Source organism: Sylvia atricapilla, chromosome 1, assembly GCF_009819655.1.
Source record: "Sylvia atricapilla isolate bSylAtr1 chromosome 1, bSylAtr1.pri, whole genome shotgun sequence".
Lineage (NCBI taxonomy): Eukaryota > Metazoa > Chordata > Aves > Passeriformes > Sylviidae > Sylvia > Sylvia atricapilla.
Genome location: NC_089140.1, coordinates 8,593,322 through 8,617,977, shown reverse-complemented (window position 1 = coordinate 8,617,977; position 24,656 = coordinate 8,593,322). Strand labels below are relative to the sequence as shown.

General features: G+C 42.6%; 1 protein-coding gene across 1 annotated transcript; it reads right to left on the bottom strand.

Annotated features, from left to right (window-relative positions):
- Window positions 1–9,329: 9,329 nt before the first annotated feature.
- NOM1 (nucleolar protein with MIF4G domain 1) lies at window positions 9,330–23,768 on the bottom strand. The gene is given in 12 exon segments (XM_066314483.1): window positions 9,330–10,364; window positions 11,216–11,325; window positions 12,034–12,165; window positions 12,525–12,657; window positions 16,381–16,502; window positions 17,097–17,264; window positions 18,061–18,171; window positions 18,658–18,981; window positions 20,763–20,958; window positions 21,913–22,037; window positions 22,801–23,744; window positions 23,747–23,768. Coding segments are annotated over 12 exon segments (2,565 nt in total). The 3' UTR covers window positions 9,330–10,186.
- Window positions 23,769–24,656: the final 888 nt, after the last annotated feature.

The following is a 24,656-nucleotide window of genomic DNA, read 5'->3' as shown; positions in this document are numbered from 1 at the left end:
CTCCAGGCTACTCCCCTGAGGCTCTCCGTGAGGGATAATGCTTCTCCTTCATGAATCTCACCCCATAATCTCATGCACGCGCCAGCCTGTGTCCCGGGGCGACACGCCAAAAATCACAATATATCATAAACCTGGACAGATCCCATATGTCAAAATACTTGATCGGGAAAATCTCAATTTGGCCTTGACCGATGCCTACCCCCTTGCACGGAAACGATCGCGTCGGAGGCTCTGAGTTAAATTCGTAAACGATTTTCTTTTGGCCACAGGCTGTGGAGACTTCACGGCCGTAGGAAAATAAAGGCATTGGTATCTCTGTGGTTTTTCACGCCACTGGCTGAGGCTGCATCTCCGTGGGTGAACGGCCTGGCAGGAGAATGCAGGACCCGGCAGGGCCACCGTGCTTCCTCCGCCCTAATCCCGGCAACACATCAGAGTTACTGTCAGCAGAATTTACCTCTTGCTTGTCTGAACCGTATCAGTCTGGATAACACCTTGTTGTCTCAAAAAATGATCAATAAATTTAATATAATGCATAGTGTATATAACAACACCAACAAAACAGCAGTAATAATAATAATAATAGTAATAATAACAACAACAACAATAATAATAATAATAATACCTGAGTTCACCCCCCAACAATAAAGATTCTTCCTCAGTCATTAATTTCCCATTAAACACCCACTAATTAAGCTGGCAGACGTGCCCCACCGGGGCAGAAATATCCTGTATACCCAAGAGGTGTGTGTCCAAACTCGTCTCAGCCCCACGAAAACCAGCCTTGCGGGTACAGGCAGCTATTCACGGAGTCGGTATCAAAGTCCTACCGGTGCATTGTGTCTGTCTCAATAAAATTAATCTCTTTAAAGCCCAGCGTCTCACAAGAATACCTTCAGTGTTCCAGACTACAAGGGCAAATATGTTTTTCAGATTCTGTTTTTATGGAGGGATTAAAGTTTATTTTCCATAATAGGGCACCTAATAAAACTCATAAAGCTCTGTCAGTCTTACAGCTGGTGGCCTCATTTAACACTTTCACTTCGTAAATCATTTTACAACTTACCAGGTGTTTCCAAAACTGAAAGGAGAGGAGGGGGAAAGAGAGCAAGAAGGGGGAAGAGAAATTAAAGTCACTTAAAATATAGATACGGTCCTTTGGCGCTGGGTGCGCTTGCATTGTCGCTTGGAAGGGCTTCAAAGAAGGCGTCAGTCCCAACGGGGGAGAAAAGCCTTTTAATCAGGATTTCCCACGCTCTTTTGAAGTGCGGAGGCTCGTCGCCACGTGCAGGGCAATCAAAGGCTCGGGGTGATTAGCGGGGCCGGTAACGCGTGGGACACGCTCCGCGCTCCCGGGGAGGCTCCGCGCCCGCTCCCGCAGCGCCCCGGGCGGGGAAACTCTGCCCCCAGCCGGGAGGTATCCAAGGGACCCCGTTATCATTCACAAGCCAGCCCAGCCACGGCTGAGCCCGCAGCAGGCTCCCCCCGTCCCAGCTCCGGGGTGTCCCACATCCAGCCTCATCCCCGGCACCCTCACCCTGCCCCGGGAGCCTCAGGCTCCCAGCCTACCTCCCCCCACACCACCCTTCCTTCCCCGCGCCCAGGGTGCCCCAACACCAGCCCCACTGGCGTTGCTGGGGTGGCGTTGCCCCGAGACCCAGCGCAGTCAGGGCTTTAATCTAAACTCCTGTTTGTAATTTCATTACTCGGTCCATTCCCTCCCCAGACGCAGTAGGTAACAAACCTCTTAAAATATTCATTGCTGTACTTGAGAAGTGGTCAGTAGGAACACGGACCTTTGGTAGACATTTTGCTTTAAAAAGCGACATGGTTTAGGCATGGATGTCATTAACTGGCAATTTCACAAGCATTAAGTGCTAAAACAAAAGGACCAAAACAGGATCCATATGTTCGAGGTAAACCTGCTAAAAGTCTTTCAAATGGGAAACCATAAATATATAATCTCCCTCAAACCCTCCGTGAAACTGCTGCGAATGAAATACTCCACTAGCAGAAAGACTATTGATTATTTCGGAAGTCCAAACCATTACGTCCATCCAAAACGAAGAGATTAATGTTCTATTTCTCAGTGATTTCTCTAGCTCTCAGTGAGAGCTAGCCCCATGGTTCTTCCTCCTCCTCTCACACTGCTTCCCCTCGTGCCTGCGGGGCTGGACACGCGTGGCAGGGCTGACACTGCTCCCGTGGGAGTGCCGGCAGCCGCCTGGATCCTCCCAGCCTGGCTCCTGCCACGGCTCTGGTTCCACTGCCGGGGAGCCACACTGAGGCTTTCCAGGTGACACCAGGGATGCCCCAGGGCAGTGAATCTTACAGTAGATGCCCTTTTTCCTTTCCTCAATTTCCCCATGAGCACTGTGGGTGCCGAGAGCACCGCACCGTGCTTCAGCAGTGAAAGCAGGCACATAATTTGTTAATTCCTGAGCCGTGCATCATTCCTGTCATGTACAGGGAGCTCCTTGGTCGGCTGTTTGAATCCCAGGAACAGCACACAGGACAAACAGTGGAAGGGATGAAGCTCTCAAGCTCCTTAGTCTCCCTTGGGTGTTGTGTAGTGACCAAATTACAGTTTTTCCGCCCCCCAAAAATGGTCAGGTCTGGTCTGGCCAGAGTTAAATACCAGTTGTACATTACTCTGAGAATTACTCAGCAATTGTAATACAGATTTTTTATTTTTCACCAATACTTATGCAACCAAAATCAAAGCGACAGTGTTTTGAGGTTGTCTCTTCTGCACTTTTGTCTTTTCTGGGACTTTTTGCTTCATTTTTCTTGCCTTGAGGGTTGTGAAATGTCTCTTCCAAACAGTTCTCTACAAAGACAGTGGATTGAGGAGATATTTGCTGTCTTCTTCCTACTCTGAGGACAGAAGAACTTGAATTTAACTAAGTCCTAGATGAAAATGAAAGTGCCTGCATGGAAATGGATCTCTTGCAACGTGTAGGAAATCAGAATGGCTTTTCTCTGATCACAAACTACTATGAAACTTGATTTTCCACTTCCTTTTGGAAAAAGACCACATTTTGCTGAGTTAGTCTAACTGGAACTTGTCTTTAAAGTGAGTAAAGAACAGCACTGTTTTCCTCTAGTAAAACTCAGCAGAGGCAGTGGCTTGCAATGAATTTTGTAGCTGCAAGGCTTCGCTCCATTTTACTACCTGCAGGATATTTGCAAGCAGATCACAATTTCCTCTAATTAATCCACTATTTTGAATTACTATTCATAGGACTTCTGTGAATGTTCTTGGCCAACGGCACTTTTTGGCAGGTGGGACTCGTGTCTGAAGAGGGAGTATGGATGCACAATTGCAGAAGTTCCTGATTCAGCTGCCTCCTCTCTTCCCGCACAGAGGAGATGGGGACGGAGAATTCCTGCCCCCACACAGCCTTGCTTGGCTCTGGGTACCTTCTCCATAAATAATAATAAGAAAAAGAGCAGCCAGCGTGGATTTTGATGTAAAGCTGGGGCAGAGGAATGACCTCAATCTGGAGCACCTCAAAGGATGGGGCAGATTGTCCATTGCTTGTATCCCTGCATGGCCTTTCTGGAAAGGACGTGGAAGGCAAGCAGAAGCTGCCGAGCCGCCTCCAGTGCTGATTTCTGCAGTGTAATAGTGGCTGGCACCGTGCTGGGGTCTGCCTAGACCATCTAATGATTCTTTCTGGACTTCAAAATGATAAATCTATAAAGCATGTATTGCTGCAGCAGCTAGGTGCAATTTTAGAAATGTTAATGAGTAATTACATAAAGGTTGTCCACAGTCATTGATGTTAATCACTGTTCTTTTGCCAGGGATAATTAAGATGACACTTCAGCAGCATCAGCCAGTGGTTCCTGCTGTCTGTGCTGCCTCCTTCTCGCCTCCCAGCTCCTGCTGCAGCTCTCACCCTCCTTCAGGGATCTCTTCACTCCCTTCATTCCTCCCATGCTCTTGGCCCCCCAGCTTTTCTGAAGGCCCTGTCTCACCACAGCCTGAGGATTTTTAAGCAGTTTAATTGCATTTCACATGGTGTTGTGAGGGTGAGCTGAGGTGATAAAGCCGATCTGGGTGATGTGAGGCAGTGATCTGCTGCCCCTATGCTCAGAGCCATCAGGGCACTCAGCTCTCTTCTGCAGGTAACTTGCTTAGACAATGTGTGCAAGGTACTTCACCTTTCTTGAGCCAGCACCTCATGAAATGTCTGGTCTTCACACCTTGTTTTGCCTTTCTGTGTGTCTTGGAAACCTCAGTTGATGACTGGGGAGGAGATGGAATAACAGCTATTTAAGTGTGTGGTTTGCTGTAATAAAACCTGTGAATTCTATCCACATTTTCACTCTTCAGCCCGTGATCAGATTCCCCTCAGTGTAACACAGGTTTCAGGCGATAGAAAGCCCACGGTGGAGGTTTTAGCAGAAGTGAGATGCCCTGTCTGTGCCTTTGAAATGTGCCACTCCTGCAGTAACCCAAAACCTCACAGGTTCCTCTGGATTTGGGGTGGGAGGGAAAAAAAAATCTCTTTCATAAACTACAGGTTCAGGCAAGATACCTGAACCCCCACTCCTTCATTCCTCCACATCCTCATCTCTAGGACTGATAATTACATCTACAGGTTAGATTTGAGGGTCGATTCTGGTAGCAGATGAAAATGGGATAATGTTGAAAAGTCATAAATGTGCTCTTCTGCAAAACCTGTTACTCCTGTGCCTCTGACAGCTCCACGTCAGCCTTGGGTAGCCCTGGAGGAGGCCATCTCAGGGAAAGTGTTACTCAGCTTCCCTGAGGGTGTCAAAAACCTGGCCAGGAATAAAGGTTTGCTTCTCCAGTTCTTAGCAGTCTGAAGGCTCCTTAAGCTCATGAACCTGGTGTGAGGCTTCCCAAGAACCAGGCAGTCCAGAAGCATGGATGGGTTTAGGGTCTCTCCAGATCTGATTCTCACACAGGTTTCAGACCAGAGATAAGAGATTTGGACTGATTCAAAACCCACATCAGCTTTTGAGCAGATCTATTGTCTTCTGCTCAAGCTCTGCAATGCAGGTGAAGAGCTCCCTAGAGCCTCCCTCCACAGCTTTTATCATCACAGGAGCAGTTCGGGATTCTCAGGTGCTGTTCCCACCTTTCTGCACTGCTCATCCCTGACACACAGGACCTGCATAATCCCTGGCGTAATAAATATCTCCAAGAGACCAACACACAATTTCAAACCACTTAGGTAGGGAAATTTGGAAAGAAAATAACATCTAGCCAATACTTTAAGGGTAATTTGAATTACAGAGTAAGTAAAAAAAAAATCCACTAAGAATCTAAGATTTTGGCTGAGGAGGAAAGATAAGTTTTTAAAGATGCAAGCCTAGAAATTGCAATCAAGGTGACTTATTTTTCCTCAAGGTGACATCAAGCATATCTTGGGTTATTGTCTCTACACAAAAAAACATTGTTCTGTCTCCAGCCTGTAACCAATGGCTGCTCCCCAGTGAACTTCAGTGCCTCCAACAAGATTCCCTGCTATTCTGCACCAGAGCCACGAGGGCCTATGCACCCAGGAGAGATTTGAGGGTACTCTTATAATCTGAATTGTAAAAGGTTCTTAATGGAGTTTTTAATGAAAAATGTGTAATGCTTGGAAATCTTTAATTTATGAAAATGAAACAACGATTTCACTGTAACTGATAAAAGACTACTAAGGAACAATTCAAAAATGGTCTCTGTTTTAACTTTGCTCTGTACCTCTCATTGTAGTTACATTACTCAGTCATTTTTAATTGATTTTGAAATGAACTCCACGCAATTCACACAAGGTGAGCTGCTTTTGGTGTGTTAACAGTTTTGTCCTAGGACACAAGTTTTAAGGAATTTTTGGTGCCAGCTGGCTCTTCCTATGCTTATCTCTGATAGATGCTCATTCATCTTGAACTGTTATTAGGAAACCACGTGGTATCCAGTTTGGAATTGTGCATGCATCTAAATTAGGGGATGGCTACGGTAATTAGCTTTCAAGCAAGGCTGCAGGTCACACCAGAATTTGGGGATAGCACAGCTGTTTCATACAGGCAGCTGTGATGTCCATGCCTGCAAGCTTCACACTAAACTATGCTTTACTGAAGGGAGAAGGAAAGTTCCTCCAGGAGAAAAAATCACAATAAGTGTCATATAGGAAAAGAGTCATGTCTCTAACCTACAATCCCTGAAATCAGTCCAACCCAAAAAGTCTTGGGTAAAACGTACACTCAGCCTTTTAAAAGCGATCCTGCAGATCAAATTGTCTCCTGAAAACAAAATTGCTTTATCAACTGCAGGAAAAAAAAAAATCACATATTGACTCACACACACGGGATGTAGCTGGGCACTAAGCTGCAATTATGATCAGTGCAACAAAAATCGGAGCATTAGAGTTGCCACTCACATATTCATTAAGCTGAAATCACTGTCGTGCACCGGCTGATGCTGCGGGGCTGTAACTTTTCATGTGTAAAGTTCACCCGCAGAACAATGGGAATTAAACGATCCCAGATGTGCTCTGAGCACAGGATTGGGTTGCACACCTTCGCTAGCACCAGGCAGAGCAGCCCCGCTGCGTCTGCGCCTTCGGAGCACGACTGACATCAGCCCCTCATCCCCGGCCTGCAGGACAATGGAAAAATGTCAAGTGAAAAAAAAAAAAAAGCCCTGCAGATACTTGGCTCGTTCAGGTGTGGTGTTAAAACCCTGCCAAGAGGACTTGTGTATGATTTATCAGCGTAACACTCCGGCCAAAGCGAAAAACCAGACTGCACTGCCCTGTTAATTCTGATACAGAAAACAGAGAAAGTTTAAAACGTTGCTGTCCAGCTTAAAAGAAAAACAAAAAAAATCAAAGCTGCCATAATAGCTATGAGTGGATCGTGCTGTTTAAAGGGGGAACTGAAATTTTCTGCTACACAGCTAAAAAATCAAACATCCGGCTTTTTGTTAAATGCGTCTAAAGCAAATCACACTGTGTTTTCCAATTGGTCTGGTGGGAGTAAGGATTAGTGTTGCAACCGTAGCTGCTTGGCTTTCCAGCATATTGTATTTTTACCAATCCAAACCCCTTTTCTTCTCATTAAGTAGCAACTCTCTCAAACCTGCTGTGTGGAAGAATTTGGGACATTTTAAGTGGCATCTCCATTACTGGAGTGGTCAGGGACCATTTCTCACGGGGGTTTGACGTGGGCTGCTAAACTAATACTCAACAGGAAGAAATCTCAATGGGCTGTATTTTGTGTATGTTATTGAACACTTATTCCGTGGCAGACAAAGCAAAATGTGTCGCAGCCAGGTGTAACTTCCCCAGCAGCCTCTGCTGGCAGGCAGTGCTTAGTGTGCAGTCCTGCAGGAAGGCAGCTGACAGAATTTGGTCATGCTGCTCTTACAGAGACCTTACAGCCCTGCTAGAAGGAGGTGACACTCTGGCAGGGCCAGCTCTGCTGGGACAAGTCTTTTCTCCAGGGTTAGAACTATGATGCATGCCAAAAATTATACATTGTGTATAACACGTTTCGACACAGAAGCATACATGTAGAATACCTATAAAATGTATATACATTATACATTGTGCATATATATTTTAATATTAATACACATATAAATAAGTACAAAATCCTCTCTGCTTTCCTTTCCACATGTGCTTTATATCCTTGGAATGTAACGACCACTGAAGCAACAGCTTGCAGATGCTTATGTACATCAACAGCAGAGTCTGCCAGGCCTTCCACCTCTGTCGAGCTGTGGCAGTCTGGCCAGTAGGACCATGGAAAAAGTTGTTAAATATGACAAGATCCAAGACTCAGGAATTCACATTTTCCTTGGAATTGTCAGATCCCTGTCAGACAGTTATTCCATCACTGAATCACAGGGAGAGGACAGGACTTGTGCAGAATCACCCACAAAACCCATGGTTTGTAGTGTTTACATGACTACAGCACTGTGGGCTGGCAGTGTATGTCTGCTGCTTTCCTTGAAAAGCGTTTTTTATTTGTAATTATGTTTATATATAAATCTGCTGAATGCAAAATCCCGGGCAGGTAAAATCTGTTTTCATCAGAAACTCAACAATGGCTCTGATAACACTAACTTTGAACAAAACATTTGAGAAACAATAATTAATGCAAGTCTCAGTGTAGGGAAAAAAAAAAAAAAAAAAAAAAAAAGCAATTGTAATTCTTGGCTGTAAGGTTAAAACCATCTCCTCTCATTGCACAGCAACACCTGTGTTGCACCACCTCAGGCAGCTGCAGCAAGTGAATGCTCATGCCCAGAAAACACTTGGCAATGCTGCCAGGGCAGCAAAGCTGGTCAGCTCCCATCACAAAGCAAAGCCCCCACACCAGGCAGGGACAGGCAGCTGGGCCCCTTTGGGCTGAGGAAGATGATTCAAAATTTATCTCCAGCAGCCAAATCTATCTCCAGTTGCCTCAATCTCGCTGCTGGGGCACTGTGTTTCCATTTGTGTGTTATTACACCACCACCATGTTGACACGCTGGGTCTACCTAAACTCCTGCAAAAATGGCAATTAATTATGTGGCTGCTGCAGTGTAGGGAGAAGTTTTTACTCACTGAGTCCCATGTGTTCCACAGCAGCTATTTCTAGGGGCTTGCACAGATTTTCTCCTGAATCCATTCTCATAAACTCAAGTACAAGGTTTGGAATGGAGATGTTCACACACACCCCCTAAAGTTGTGACTTTTGTAAACATCAAAATAGCATCAATTCTGCTGCTGCCTACACTTTGTTCATTGGTATGAATTCTAGAAAATATTGAAATTAATTTTATCGCAATTAATTTTAAGTTCTGTGCACTTAAAAGCTGCCAGTGGTATGAAACAGGATGAAAAAAGCACCTTGCTTTGTTCTTTTGATAATAATCTCCTCTGTTGTTACTTTGCTAGTATAACCCAGGATTTTGGAACTGGGTCTCTCTGCTGCCAGGACACCTTTTCCCCTACAGCTTGCCCTATCCTCTCAAGAGGAAAGGTGAGAATATACATCTCCCTGGCTGCTAGAGGAAGCACTTCTCCACCTGGAAACAGTACACCTGAGCAAGGAGAATATATTACATTTAACAATTTGATTAAAAAAGAAATTTTCCCACCAGGGACAGATCAATTGATATCAAAGGCAATTGGGAGGCACCATCAGTAAATGGCCCATTGGACATCAGAGGCAAGTCTGGCTACAGAAACAGGGCTGACAACTCCAACACAAGTAGACCACAGATGCACATTCCAGAAAAGAAAGCACCTCCCTTCTCCCCACCCAGTTTAAGGTCATTCCCTTCCTGGCAGAGTAAAGCTAACACACACACCAAAGCATTTAGAAAAATGGCAGTTTAATGTGGCAAGGTGACAACGGAAACAAACCATTGACAGACTGTTACAGAAAGAAATGTGCCTAATTTTTTTAAAATAACCAAATGAAAAATGTGAGCAAACTCTTAAGGGAGGTGTTCTCTTTTTAAGACTCATATTGATGATATTGTTTATGTCTAGAAAAATCATATTAACACAAGTGATTTGGCAATTCCAATTCTAAAGCTGTGAAAAACAGGCTAAAAAAGCCATAAAACTATGCTGTGGTCTCTAAACCCAATATAATTGGGCAAAGACAGATCTTCCAGTTGCTTTGCTACAGCTTTGAATCCAACTGAAGATCTTTTCCTGACCCACAAAGTCAGAGAATCAATTCACAGAATTAGCAAATAACTTCCAACACTTTAAGAAAAAAAGTTGATTTCTTCCCCAACCGACTCACCAGGGCTTGTGCCATCTAGTGGCCCCTTTCTTCAGGTGAGTACCATGGCTCCTTATTAAAAGCCTTTAGTTAAGGCTGCTTCTTTTATTACTTTAAATAAAGGGCTAGAATATGCAATGCAGAACACCTCTGCTGACAAAGCATCACAGAAGAAAAAGTCACCTTCTTCTCCAGATACCAACTGTCAACGTAAAGCACTTGCACCAAAAACGGACGTGGCAAAACTACATTTTCCCTTTCTTCAAAAAGGCCTTGTTATCCCCTTCAATTAAACCTCTAAATAGCACACAGAGCAAAGTAACTGTTTGCATTAAAAAATGGATCCTTTGGAGTAACACAGGTCTCCTCATTTTCAATTATTTAGGTGTGAAAGAGCTCAGCTTGGTTTTTCTGTATGTTTTAATTAGAGACAACATAACTATAACTTCAATTTGGGTTCTTTTGCCTCTAAAGCCTTAGTTGCTATTTCCACTCTCTCTTTTAACAAGCCAGCTTCTTCAGCACTCTTTTGGGCTTGTGCATGTTTTAGTAAGAAGTGAGTAAGGAAGAGTTTCAAGCCTTCCCGCAGCATTCCCAGTTTGGGGTTGTCAGATACCCTGTAAAGATACAGATAAAAAATATTATTTAGTCTTCCCCCATTTCAGGAGTTTCTTAATTTTATCATCTTCTTCAAATAGATCTGTAGAAAAAAATACAACCTATAAAAGAAGTTTTATTGAAGAAGTCTACCTTGGTTTGGCAAACAGCCCAAACACTTGACATACAACTGGCCTCAACACTGAAATGGAATATTGCAGCCTCAGGCTTGCTTTATGTAAACAATTAAATTACAGAAAAGAATAAAGCAAACATTGTGTTCAAGCTTCCTTGTGTTGCTGCATGACGGCTGAAACATCATCACCCAATTTTTTCTAACTTTATGTGACCTTGCAAGTCTTATCCATTCAAGTCCTAAGCATCTCTAAGGATGGAAATTTCCTAGCCCTTCCAGGCAACTCTCCCGTACAAAAAAAAAAAAAAAAGATTTTTCAGAGAATATTGATTAAAAAACCCATTAAAAATACCCCAAACCTTTGCCTCATTAATATCACTTTCTTTTTCCTTCTTAAGATAAATCCTAGCAATGACTTGTGGCAGAGCAAATCCAACTGCACACAGCAATAAGGGAAACAGGGAATTACAGAGCTCTGCTCATGAAAATCCTATGACCAAAATGATACATTGAATATCTGGAAGTCTTATTTTGTATAACACAGTTGCATCTATGAGAGCCTGCACCAACACACACGGGACATACCTGCCCCACTCAGCCAGGAAGAGCTCACATTTTAAGGGATGGAGAGCTGATATATGTGGAAAAGTGCAACTCCAAACAAAATAAGAAAACTTCTTATCTTCTTAATTACTACCTAACAAGGGTTATCTGGAGATGCCAGGGACTACTTACCTTATAAAAATGTCAGTAATTTCTTCTTCATCTGCTTTGGTTAACAGTGTGCTTAATACCTGTCGTAAGAAACGGACTTTGGGTTTGTCCAATTCACTGAATTCAATTACCTGGCAGACAGAGAGGGAGAATTAGATTAATTCAAGTATTTCAAACAGCTAGTCTTCTCTCCTAAATGGAGAACTTTCAGCACACCAACTGGCCCCTGCATATGCTGAGCCTTGAGTTTAGCAGAGAATAATTACCTGAGAAGGCTGTCTCCAAAAGCCAATCAATAATGAAAGCAAAGAGCCTTCTAAGGAATAGAAGTCTACTGGTACCACAATACCAGATGCCCTTTCTCAATTAGATAAATACTTTTTAAGTACCTGGGACAATCCATTTAATTGCCTGTTTAATACATTCCAGTTACTTTTCTAATGGAATTCTATTTCATTCCGAAATCCAAGAAATCTACTCAGCACTTTCTTGTCTAATAAAAACAACATCAGCTAAAAACCACAGCACAAAAACCACTGGCAAAGCCTGCTAATGAAGGGGCCTCAGCTCCAACTCTGGATACACTAAAGGAAATAATTTCTCAACTGCTCTAGATAAAGAAATGTAGACTTTCTCTATGCCTGGGTCATCACAGGCTCCCTTCCCTAAATGACAGCATTATCATAATCAATCAATTGGAACAATTTGGTATTTTTAAAACAAGTTTGTCTTAGCATAATCAGTTAAACTATCAGATAGGTAACAGAGAAAATACACTTTCCATAGAACTAGCAAATGCAAGGAAAACACAGAAGGATTTGAAAAGAGAACACACCAACCTTGAGAACTGAAAGTGGCAGTGATTTTGTCCGTATTAAATGAGCCAGCAGTGAAACCAAGTTGGAGATGGCAGCAGCTGACAGGTTTTCTAAGTCTCTGATTTTGTCCCAAATACTAAACTGAAATGTCATCTAGGGGTCAAAGATAAAAAAATAATCCTACAAATCAAATGGCTGTTTAAATGAGTAACAACATAACAAACCTTTTGACCTTCTATTCTTTATAAGCCCTCTTTTAATTAACAGAAATGCTAGATCAGACCGCTTCAATTATTTTAAAATGCATAAAACAGAAGGAAGAAAACATTCAGCATTTGATTTCCTATTCAGATCTGGCCATGAGTATGCCTCACTGAATGCTTAGCTATACCAGCAGAATTCTTCCTTGGGATCAAGATCCTCACAGGCAGGCATCCATCCTCAGGTATTCAGTAACTGTCTTCCTAACCACACTCAGGACAAAACCAAGGAAGCAACAGATCTATCTTTACCTGAAATCGTCTTTCATATCCACAAAACTTGCTAGCCAAAAATGCATAGAAGGGATTGAATGTCTTCTCCTGTAAGCAGCAGTAAAGGATGACATGAACTATTTCTCTCTCCTGCTGGTCTTTCAGTCCAAGCCTAAAATTTAGCAAGAAATTGAGAATCATTTTGTAAGGAAAAACTTGCTGACACAAAGTAAGATCTACAGTCAACATCTGAGAGTAAAACTTTAAAACCTCTTCAAACATCACATTAAATTTTACTGTTACAAAGTACCTATGAAGTCTTTAAAACTCCTAAAGGACTTCAACCTTTTAGAGTGTTGGCTAAACAAGTATCTTGGTATGGCACTGAGGAAATGCTGAAGCGTTATGGGACAGTCTTAAAGGAGGAGATGCAAAAGTAAGACCTCAAGAAACAGAAGTGGAATGATAAAAGTATTATCATTGCCCAGGGAAGGAAAGGTATCCCACTCCATGTTTGCAGCTGTCCATGAACAGAAGAGAGGGCACAGAGGTACCAGCAGTAGCACTGCACCTACAGATACCCCTACAAGGGTTCAACAGTGAAACAAAGGCTAAATAGGGAAACAATAACTGTAGGGTCCCATTGTGATAATCTCATATGTAATATCTTGATCCTGCTTGTACTTATGGTCATGAGAGGAAAACCAGCCTTTGGATGAGTGTAAGCCTATTTGGAGAAACATTTCCAGGGCCCTTCACTTCAGTGGTACTTAGTAGGGATAAGAAAATATTCCTAGATGTTTTTCTTACTTGGTGATACAAATGTTTTAATCTCTGGGTCAAATCCATGCTATGTGATATCTGAAATTCATTTTTGTTTGATAGCAGCCTAAGAGGATACAGTCAGTGATTGCAAAGAACCTTTAAAAAGAAAAGCCTGGAGAAAACAATACATATCTATATCTATATCTATCAATGTTGGCTGCCTCAGAATGAAGACCAAGGACTGAGCAGTCTTCCCACTCCAACATCTGACCAGTGTAAAAGAGGGCTGAGACACTCTGGCATGGAATGGTGACTCACTCAGAATGCACCTGGTCTGTGAATAATATGATTTAACTTCCAAATGCTGCCAAATGCCTGGCAGCATTAAAACCAATTAAAATGAAAAATGCACCATATTAGAATCTGAAAAAGATAAAAAAAAAATCTTCTCATTGATTCAATTTCAAGTTTCACAGGGCATTAGTACAACTCAAGAGTACTTTCTAACCAAGTGACTCCACCGGAATTTGCCCTACTGTCTGTAGAGTACTTGGTCATTACTTGATGCCAATATCCCTCTTTTATACACACCTCCAGACATCTGCATTGCATGTGACCATGGACACACCAGATTAACAGAAGAAACACTGCTGTTGAGCCCTAACTCCCTAGAATTTAAAGTTTTACAGTAGGAAAATCTGGGATGATTTCTAGGCTAATGAGCAGTAAAAATTTAGAAGTCTTATCTTGCAAGAGGGGCCAGTACTGGAAGTGCTGTGTCTGTGTCATAACCCGCCTGTTCTCCCATCAGACAAGTTCCATCTGATTTCAGAGCAATAAAAGGTTTTTTTACAAGTATACATGTTTTCAGCCATCAGATTTGCATTTAGTCGATGACTTAGGAAGTTACACTGCAATCACTAGTTTGCAATCACTCTCCTTTTACTTGTTCATCATCACTCCTGTCATGACTTGATTATTTAGGAAATACTCATGTTGCCAGAGTGGTAACCAAGTGACAACACTTGGATATTCAATTTTTTTCTTACCTTCACTTCTTTACAGAACTAGAATTCCTAAATATCTAAAATTTAAGAGTCAGGACTGTCTTTCACTGCTGAGCTTCACCATGAACCTGTACAGATTTCATAAGCCTGATAGTCTTTGATAAAAAAATGTGAAACCACCTCACTGATTCAATTATTCATCAGCTACAGTATTCCCATGGACTTGTCTATCTTGATCCTGCTGTAAATGGGATAACTGCCTCTGAAGTAGGTTATTTGTCACCAGCAGAAGCCTGCCTCCAAGTAGGTTAGTTACCATCAGCTGAAGCCCAAGACTATCACTGCCTTCAGATCAAGAAGAGCAGTTCTTAAATCCTCTTTTAAAAGTCAGTTCAAATTACATTAGTAGATACACTCACTTTGGTAGACACTTGCTCTCCTGAATTACACATCTCACTCCAATAGGATAGCTGAGCCTTTCATAAGTGGCTCAGTATTTTCTGAGATGTGAAGTTTCTCAAATTCTTAATGTCTACAAAACTTCAAAACTTGCCTCTCCATCAAAATTAAACAGCATTCATTCCCTCTCCTGAGTGGAACTGTGGTTTGTGAAGAAGGTGTGGCCTTTCAGCTGATGAAGAGGATGCAGTCTCACTCCCAGCTCTTTGTCACCAGTGATGGTCCCAGCCCTCTGTCTTCACTGACACCTCTGCAATCACTGAGCCACTTCAGGGAGCTGTCCTGGCTTCAAACTACTTTCATTTGCAGTAAGGAGGAAAGGGACTAGAAAAACTATAGCAGCCTGGATTTCAAATAGATTAAATTATCCTTTAACCACACCTCAACTCTGCCACAGAACTAGCAGCAGATGAATCAACAAGAGCAGTTAAAATATTTCTTTATATGCTACTCCTCAGGAGATTGACATCCAACATACAAACACAAATTCCCATACACTCTGGAACACATGTTCACACTGTTAATTCTTCCACTGACAATTATGTGTACTTTCCATTATACTCTGCCAGATGTGGGTAGATTTAAGAATTCCTCTCTTTGAGTTTGCTGTATAAACATCAGCACCAACACACACCAGGCAGCCTGCAGAGAGTTTTTCTGCCAAGCCTGTATGTATTCAGATTTGTGTACTAGCTTAAATAGCACAGATGAGAGTCAAGTCCAATTTGCAAATTGAGCTGCCAGGTCTTGGCAAGAGATGCAGCAGCAGCTAATTTCTTTTAATTGAACAGACCATATTAAGATATTGGAATGACTCCACCACAGTTTTAAGTCCAAGCTGTGTTTTGCAGAAGTGGCATTTAATCAAATATTAGTTGACTTTATTACAAAGTCTGTTTTGGTTCAGTAAGCAAATTAAATAATTGCATTCCATCCTGGTGAGACAATATCCTTGAGTTACAAGGCTAAGAGACAGGAAAGTTCAGACCTGATCTCTCCCCTCCCAGTTCCTACAGGCTTACAATCAATATTCTGACAAACACAAGGAATAGCTTAGTTTGAGCTCTTCCCTGATCACATCTTCTTATGAAAAGCTGCTTGTCAAGGAGTAAGGGAATTTGTCTTAATGTGAAGCAAACTCAAAGCTAATAAATTCTGCAAGAGGGAAGTGGAGGTGCTAGAACACTACCAGGTCATGCAAGTATGGGCAGAGATGGCTTAACAAGGTGGCAAGAAGTCAAAGAAGTGGCAGTAGTACAGAAATCACAGCAATCTAGCAAAAAAACCCCAAGAGGTGTTCCACAGTGGATCTTCTGGTCTGCCTCTGCAAGGAAACAAGCCTGCAGCAGCCTTCCATCCACTCTGCTGGGATACACAGCTCCAATGCAAAAAGACACAGGTTCCTTGCATCAAAAGATGCTGCAAAGTACAGTTACAGCAAGGAGAGACAACAACAGGGGCTATTCCTTTCCTCTGTCTGCCAGTCAGCTCTGCCTGCCCCCATCAATCCTTATACCAGGGTTCTGGTCCCTTCTCCTACCCTTTTATCCAATGGGGATCCCTAGCTATGTACTCCTTTTAATTACATTATCAACTGAATGTTCTTAAACCCAGAGCAGAGATGCTGCATTTATAACCCATTTTCTGTACTGGCCTGTACTTACTTCAGAAGTTTTTCAAAGGCATCCATGAAGTCTTCACTCGTCATCAAGACACAAAAAATACTTCTCCTGATATCAGTGTTCATTCTCAGCTTACGAGCAAGCTCCATTATTTTTGAACTCACCTGAAAATAAAAGTTATATGCTATTTTATTTATGTTTGCCTTAAAAAAGTTATTTCTGTACAGCTGTAAATAACAGCATCAATTAAACTCTCCAGTAAACCATGAATCACCAATCCAAAGGTCCTGAGCTTTTGTCCAGAGGGACAGGCATCATCAGGAGCTTTTTCAACTATGGAAATACATTTTAATCTACTTTAATTGTGCCAATTAATTTTAAGATGTGCTTCTTTAGCATAAGTAATTCACCATCCCTTTACTTTTGGAATCAGCTTGGATATATGCCACAGACACAACAACCTGTCAGAATTCCTGCTAGCAAATCCACTGTTGAATCAAGTCTCTTCTTTCACCTTAGCAAATCCATAGGGTAAGAAAAAAGAAGTGATACCATATTTGTAGTAACAGCTCTTATGAAACACATAAGTACAATGAGTACAATGTTTTAAAAAAACTGAGAGCAGAATTTACAGCCCAAAAACTTGGTCTTTCAACAGCACGAGAAGGTTTTTTTGGTGTGCTCTGAAATGAACTTACTGACACATACAAAAAATCTTCAAGAGATCACAAAGACTTGGACTTATAACTTAGATTTACCTTTCCTACATGCAGCTTTTGCTGAGCCTGGCTTTTTGTATCACTGATCATTGGTGCTCCAGTCCAGGATGACCCCACGATCCACCAGCGACCAACCTGGTCAGCACTGAGGAGAGACTCCAGGGACACACGGAGCTGAGTGTCTTTTCCTGAACCACTGCTATGAACCTGCAATAACAAAACAAAAATAAAAACCAACACAAAAGCTTTTATTTGAAACTTTTTTTCCTCTTTTCTTACAGAAAACAACAAATATTTTAATACTTAGAATTATTTTTAAACAAAAACTTTAAACATATAAGTTCATATCTCCATAAAGGTCTTCCCACATTTCCTCCCCAGCCTTTGTTTCAATCAGCAACCTGAAAAGAATTTACAAGTTTCCCATATGATGTAATTTTTTAAATGCATAAAGCTGCATAAATCTACATGTAGAAGCTCTTGGGTTTTTTATTTCAAAAAAAAAGAGATACTACTCTAAAAAGTAGACATCTTCCAATCACAAAGTTTGATTAGAATTCAGAGGATGCTGACATTCCAGCATCTTGTAATCTGGTCATGATTTTCCTTTTGCACACTTGTGAGTACATAAAATGACACAACAAACTGCCTTATCTGTTGTACAGTTCGAACAACAAAAATTTTAAACTCTGAACAAAATAAGAATTTTCAACAACAGAGTCTAGAAGTGTATCAGAAGGACTGTAAAAATTTAAGAGAGGAAATCCTACAGAACTAGGCTACGTAGCTTGTTTTTGCCTGGCCTCTTATCCTGCACTGAGAAATTCCTTTCACCCCTTTTATACCAGGTTGTTATAGACAAATTGCCAATCCTGTCAAAACAAAAAAACACAACAAACAAAAAAAAACCCCAAGAAAAAACTCCAAGAAAGCTGACATACAATACAAATAACTACTCCTAGATTAAGAATAACAAGGCTCCACCAGCCAAGAAAGTTCTCACCAGTGATCTCTGCAATTTGCGGAGTCTTTCAACTGGTTCAGGATCATACCCAGGAATCTTACGCATGTCATTGTTCCTGAGAGCCAGCATAGTCTCCAGCATAAATCGAACCTGTGGGGAAAACAAATAGTTCTGTGGATTCTGAGCTCTGGGTTTACTAAACAAAGGAGAACAGTGTACTTTGAAATTATTATTCTGTGAGAATAAGCAGCTCAGCTGGCAATATACATCAAAATTTAAATACAACTTGTTTACTTTAACCCCTATTGCATTAATTTGTGTACAAGCTTCATCTGTCGGACAGCATGGCCTCAGTGACCACTTTTTGAAGTGTACAAAGTATCATGAAACAGAAAAACTGTCCACTGCATAAGACACAAATCAGTCCTGTCTCACCCATCACGAACATTTTGGTGTCTGTGTCCTAAGAACTAATGCAGAAAGACAGACAAGAAGAATGCAACTAACTGAATGCCACCCTAATGGCAAATTAGAACCAGAATAGAATGTAGCAGAAAATGTTTCTGTAAATTAAACTAGGTATCCAAGTACTTATTACAGACTGTTGAGAATATAAAATCTTTAGAACAAACATACCCTAGTCTGATCTTGGAATTTCTTCTCTGCTTCATTTGCTTTCCTCTGGGCTTCAGTGATCAGTTCTTTCAAAGCCAATGCATCATCTTTTCTTAAGGAGAAGCCCACATTTTTCAGAAGAAACAAAATCAGCTCAATCTCTTTTTCAGTGAAAACGCTAACAAGCTTTTTCAGAATATCAAAGACCAGCAGGCAATGAACCACATGGAAGTTATACAGATGAGCAACCAAGGCAAGCAGATTTTCACATTCTTTCCCTTCAGCATCACTTTTACAGAGTTCATCAAATTTCTTCACCACAGCTTCCAAAAAGTGAGCACCGACCTGGCAACAATTCCATTAAGGGGGAAAAAAAAAAATCCAGCAGTTAACTGTAAGTAGATTTTACAGACATCTGTAAAATTCATTTTTGGGTCATTGCCACTATTAATTTTAAAGAAATATTGTTGCTCCTCTCAACCAACACGGATGTTCCACATTTAAATACACCAATATCTAAGTGGTGTGACATTTTTGTAGAAGTCTATGTTATTTACACCTAATATTTGATATCCAGTTGCCTTTTAAAGCCTGTGCAAGAAAAACACCCTATTATGAGCCTATAGTACACATACATCAACATTTATTTACATAATATTCATGGACACATATTAGCATGCTGTTACTGCAAGTCATTCATCCAGGAAAAGCTGTGTGACAAAAAGCAAATGCATTCCTGAGTTCAGCATTCCAGAAAAAAATCCTTAACAAGAGGATTAAAAATAATATTGTGAAAAAAATCCCCAAAATACCAAGTTTTCACAGTTGCTGAGCATAAGGTGAAGATGCTTTTAAAGTGGAGATAGTTCTCAGATGTTTGTCAGTGGTACAGCTGGGAAATTTATGTTTATTTCTGATAATAGAACTGATGCTAAAGGCTGGGATTAGAAAGCCTACAAGCTCTAAAACACAGGGAGGTAATGAATACATTGCTGCTAAATAAGACCCTCACCTGTTATTATTGAGCTAAAATCTGTTGACCTTAAGAAAACCGTAAGTCCCAGCAGCAGTACTGACTTGCATTACAAGCCTTGACCAGCTTAGGTGTAAACTATCCAATGCCTGCACAAATTTATAAATACAGGCCAACTTCTGCAGTGCTCAGCCTAATCCTCAGTGCAGCTGTATTATCACACTTTCATGTAATGCACACTGTACATTTATTTTCCAGACACATTGTATCTGCAGTCAGAAGTGCCTTTCAAGCAGCAAAGAAGGACCAAAAAAAAGTTTATTGCCAAGTCTACAAGGAGAAAGCTGCTGTAATTGCATCCATCCGATATTTAACATGGTTTCAGAGCCAGCATTCAGGCCACTATACGATAAACTGAAAAACTTGCATTAATACATCTTTTGCATTGAGACATGGGGGGAAGAAAAAAGAGTAATCCAATAAGAACATACTGCTGAAACAACATTGTTTCCTGACAGACATTTCACTGAAATTAGCTAAAATCCTCCCTTTGACATCAGGAGCCTCAGTATCAGCTTGGGCAAGAGGGATTTTACTTCATTCATCAGGCTTAAAAACACAAACCAAAAATCCCCTCCAAAAATTGGCACACTTTTTGAAGCTTTTAATATTCCATGTTATAACTACTTAATTCCACTGATGATTTGCACGATTTGCTCAGAAAAGAAGTTTATCCACCAATGTAAAAGGATTCCTGTAGTTGAAACACTTTTCTTATCTGGATATACATAGTTCAAAAACAATACCCTCATGTATCCATGAGAACAAAACCAGATTAGTGTAACTAAAGGGAAGAGAAGCTCAAGGTAAGAAATTTTTGATTACTGGGTACAGAAAGATTTTCATGAAAAAAATATGCTTTTATAACTGACCAGTGGTAACTCATGGAGGAAATAAAATCAGATAAAACAATGTACTTAGACCCTTTCACTTGTGGGAGCCTTGCAAATAAGCCACAAAATACTAATGAAACTCAACTAAAGATGATTGTGCCACATAGCTAAAAATTACAAGGCAATTCAAACAAAATGTCAAGGAAAACAGTCTACAATATGTATTTATATACAAAATTTGTCCCAAGCACAAGAATTACCTCAATTCCTACATTATGATGAAGGATGCTGACCAGAAGGACGTGCTCCATCATGAGCCTTGCAGGCATGGCAACTGCAGTGACACAGGCATTCATGAGAATGTCTGTCAGAGTGTCATTCATGTCCTTTCTGCTGTTGGCCATGTAGAGCTCTTCCATCTGTCCACTGATGGAGGACAAATTTGGTTCACTCAGCCTACAGAAAAACAAAACCCAGTGTTCACTCTTTCTTCTCCTTACATGGTTCCACAATTTTGAGTTCACCCAACAAACAGCCATTCTTTTTAGAGAAGCTAGTTTGACACAAGCAGAAAAGACTGAAGATTGATAAGATGACTGGAAGGGACCTTTTGTACTTTTCTGTGTTTACTAAACTAAAAAAGTATAGTACATTTAATTCTAGCGTAGTTTTTTTAAAAAATTACACGTAAAAACATGTTAGCAACAGTATTTATGAAGCACTGTCAATCTGTTTACTATCACCCTGAACAGATTTATTACCAAAAAAAAGACTGTTTTTAGCAGTTTTAACAATGGCACATCTCAGTTTTTGAAGAAATAAGATATGAAAATAACTTATATTTTAACATATATGGTATATCAAATTTCAAATTACTGAACAAACTCTAGTCTATGTTTTACAGGTAATGGATGAAAATTGCCAATAGATTTCTGATTTTTAAAATGCTCTAGAAGTGAAATGAATGTTATTACATTTTCTATTCTGCAGTACTTTAACCTAGGAATGGTTGCTCTTCCTCAGTTGTAGTGTTGGAGAAATTTAATTTATTAAAAAAATCCCAAACAAGAATTCCAAACAAACTCAAACCTATTTTCTTCTCAGTTTTTTTTTTTTTTTTTTTTAATAAGCATAGTCCAACTGACACTTAGTGAATTATACATAGCACTTGCAGGCAATTGCTGTGTGGAACCCAGCCCAATCCTAAATTTATTTTCTACATTCTTCAACATATATAATGACTAACTTTGAAGAATTTATACCAATAAAGATAATTATTTTTAACAACAGCAGACATGATTGCCAACTTAAAATCAGTTTGTGAAGAGAAAAGTCACATCCTTGCCACCTGGGCTTGAATGATGAGCATTGTCACATTAATCCAGAAAGATTAATGACTTATTACAGTACCTATTAATGAGGCCATTCACCATTTTCTTCAGTCTTCCCAATTCTTCTCTTTTCTTGTCATCTAGCGTCTCCTGTGCTTTCCTTATTTGAGGAGGAACATACTTTGTAGCACCCTGATTATCACTCTTGCCAGGAAAACAAGAAAACAAGTTATCAGATGAGACCAGTATCTTAAACACTTGAATACAAACATACATTTCTATTTAAGATTAAAGCACCAAACTTTTAGTTAAGGATATATCTTACTATGTAATAATCAATGCCAAAGGAACAACACGAAGAAAAGAAGCAGGCAAAAAATTACCCTTTATGACAAACCTGATGACAGCAAAGGCCCCCTTCCCTTTGAGTTACGGTCATTAAAACCTGACATCTTAAGTCTTGGTTTTACTCAAGTTTTGTCAGCGATGGTTTAAGTTTAGGCCCATGAGGGCTAAATGACCTGTGTGACCTCCTCTGCTCCACCCATTCAACAACACCTAATACGGCAGAACCTCTGAGATCTTTCACAAAGCAACATTTCAGTGTGTAACCGCTGCTAATCCCAACACAAGCTGTCTTTGCAGAAGGGCGTGATCATATCCTTACACTCTAATGCCAAGGCAGCTTCTTTAATTTGCGGACTTCACACACAGCTCCCACATGCCTTGTGCTGTAGGGTATCATCTGCCACCAGCCTGACTCTCCCTCCACGTCTAACAAGTGTCCCTAGGACCTGGCAAATCCTCAAGTCAACACTGTCCCTGGGCCCGGCTGTTTTGAACAACTCCACGTGGCCTGACTGGACAGCAAACACCTGCGCTTAACAGGGGCGATAGAACTCGGCTCTGTGTTCAGGCTGTGGGATGTCATTTGGGAAGCAGGTCTGCTCTGTCTGAGACATCCTACCTCTGCCTCCTCCTCGCTCGAGGGCTCGCTGGCCTCTGGCACCTCGCCGTCCTCGGGGGAAGAGCTTTCGCTCTCCCAATGTCCTTCCATGTCATCCGCCTCGGACGGGTCTGAGGCGTCTTCCTGAGCCTCCTCGCCCTCATCCTCCTCGTCCTCATCATCCTCCCCGTCGTCGCCATCCTGCTCCTTCCTCGGCGGGCGCTCCCGCGGCCGCGGCTCGGGCTCCTTCTGCTCCTCCTCGTCGCTGGTCTCGCACAGCTGGCTGAGCCCGTCCCGTGTGCCCAGCGCTCCCAGCACGTATCCCAGCCCGTCCCGCAGGAAACTCTGCGGCAGCCGCTCGGCCGCGGGCCCCTCCTGCTTCTTGCGCCGCTTCCCGAGCCCCAGCTGCCGCTCCAGCCGCCGGATCTCCTTCTCCTCCTCCTCGTTGGCTTCCAGCAGGGCCCGTTTCCGCGCCGACCTGGCTGCGGCGGCCGAGGGAGCCTCAAGGGCTGTCGATGCCGACACCGGCCTCGGCCGCTGCTTCCCAGGGGCTCCGGGGCGGGCGGCAGGAGCCGGCTTGGCCTGGGCCGGCTTGGCCGGAGTGGACTTAGCTGAAGCGGGCTTGGCCGGAGCCGGCTTGACCGAAGCGGGCTTGGCTGGGGCCGGCTGCGCCGGGACGGTGGGATCCTCCACCAACTCCCCGCGCTGCAGTCGGCGGCGGCGGCTCCGCTTTAGTCTGCGCTTCTCCTTCCTGGCGTCCCGGCGGCTCCTACGGTTGTGCCTTTCCGACTCTTTGAGCAGGGCCACCGGCGGTTGGCCGCCGGCCGCCTGCACATAGTCCTGCACCGCCTGCCGCAGCCGCTCCAATTTCCCGCCGCGGCGGGCGCGGGAGGCCGCCCCCCGCTTCACCCCGCCGGCAGCCACACCGCGCCTGGGCGCCGCCATCTTGGAGAGGGGCCGGGCCGCCGCTTCCGCCGCGCGGGCGCCATCCGGGCACAGCGCCCCCTGCTGGGCGCGCGCGGCTGCGGCTCTGAGGGGACGGGACCCTGGAACGCTGCGCCAAAAGCGCTCGGTCTGTAGAGATCCCCTCGTTTGTGATATGTGTTTAAGAATCACAGAATAAATTAGGTTGGAAAAGACCTCTGAGATCGTCGAATCCAACCTATGACCGAACACCATGACAGCAACTAGACCGTGGCGTTAAGTACAGCGTTTAAGAAAACACCTCCAGTGACCGTGACTCCACCAACTCACTGGGCAGTCCATTGCAGTCACCCTCTCTCTGAAGAAATTTCTCCTAATGCTCGATGTGATCATCCTCTGGTGCAGTTTGAGGCTGTGGCCCCACGTCCTGTAACTTGTTACCTGGGAGAAATGCCCGACCCCCACCTGGCTACACCCTCCTTTGGAGAGTGAGAATGTCCCTCCTGAGCCTCCATTTCTCCAGGCTAAACAACCCCAGCTTCCTCAGCCACTGCTTATAGGATTTGTGCTACAGACCCTTCACCAGCTTTGTTGCCAGTTGACAGACATGATCCAGGAGGAAAATGCAAGGCTTGTCCCTCTTCTTACACCAGGGACTGGAGCAATTTGTTCTTCACAGCCCTGGCTGTGATCATGGAGCATGAGGCTCTCACTGATGCCTTATGAGGAGTGAGGGACACCAGCCCCTGGCATCTCCTCCATTTGCCCACACCCACATTTTAAGCCCCTTCCAAGCTCAGGTGTCCCTTCCTGAGTGTGCCAGAGCCAACATCCATGTCTATGGTCTTCCATAGAGTAACTCGGGGGTACTGATGGATGACAAGCTCTCCATGAATCAGCAGTGTGTCCTTGTGGCCAAGAAAGTCATTGGATCCTCAAATGCCTTCAGAAGA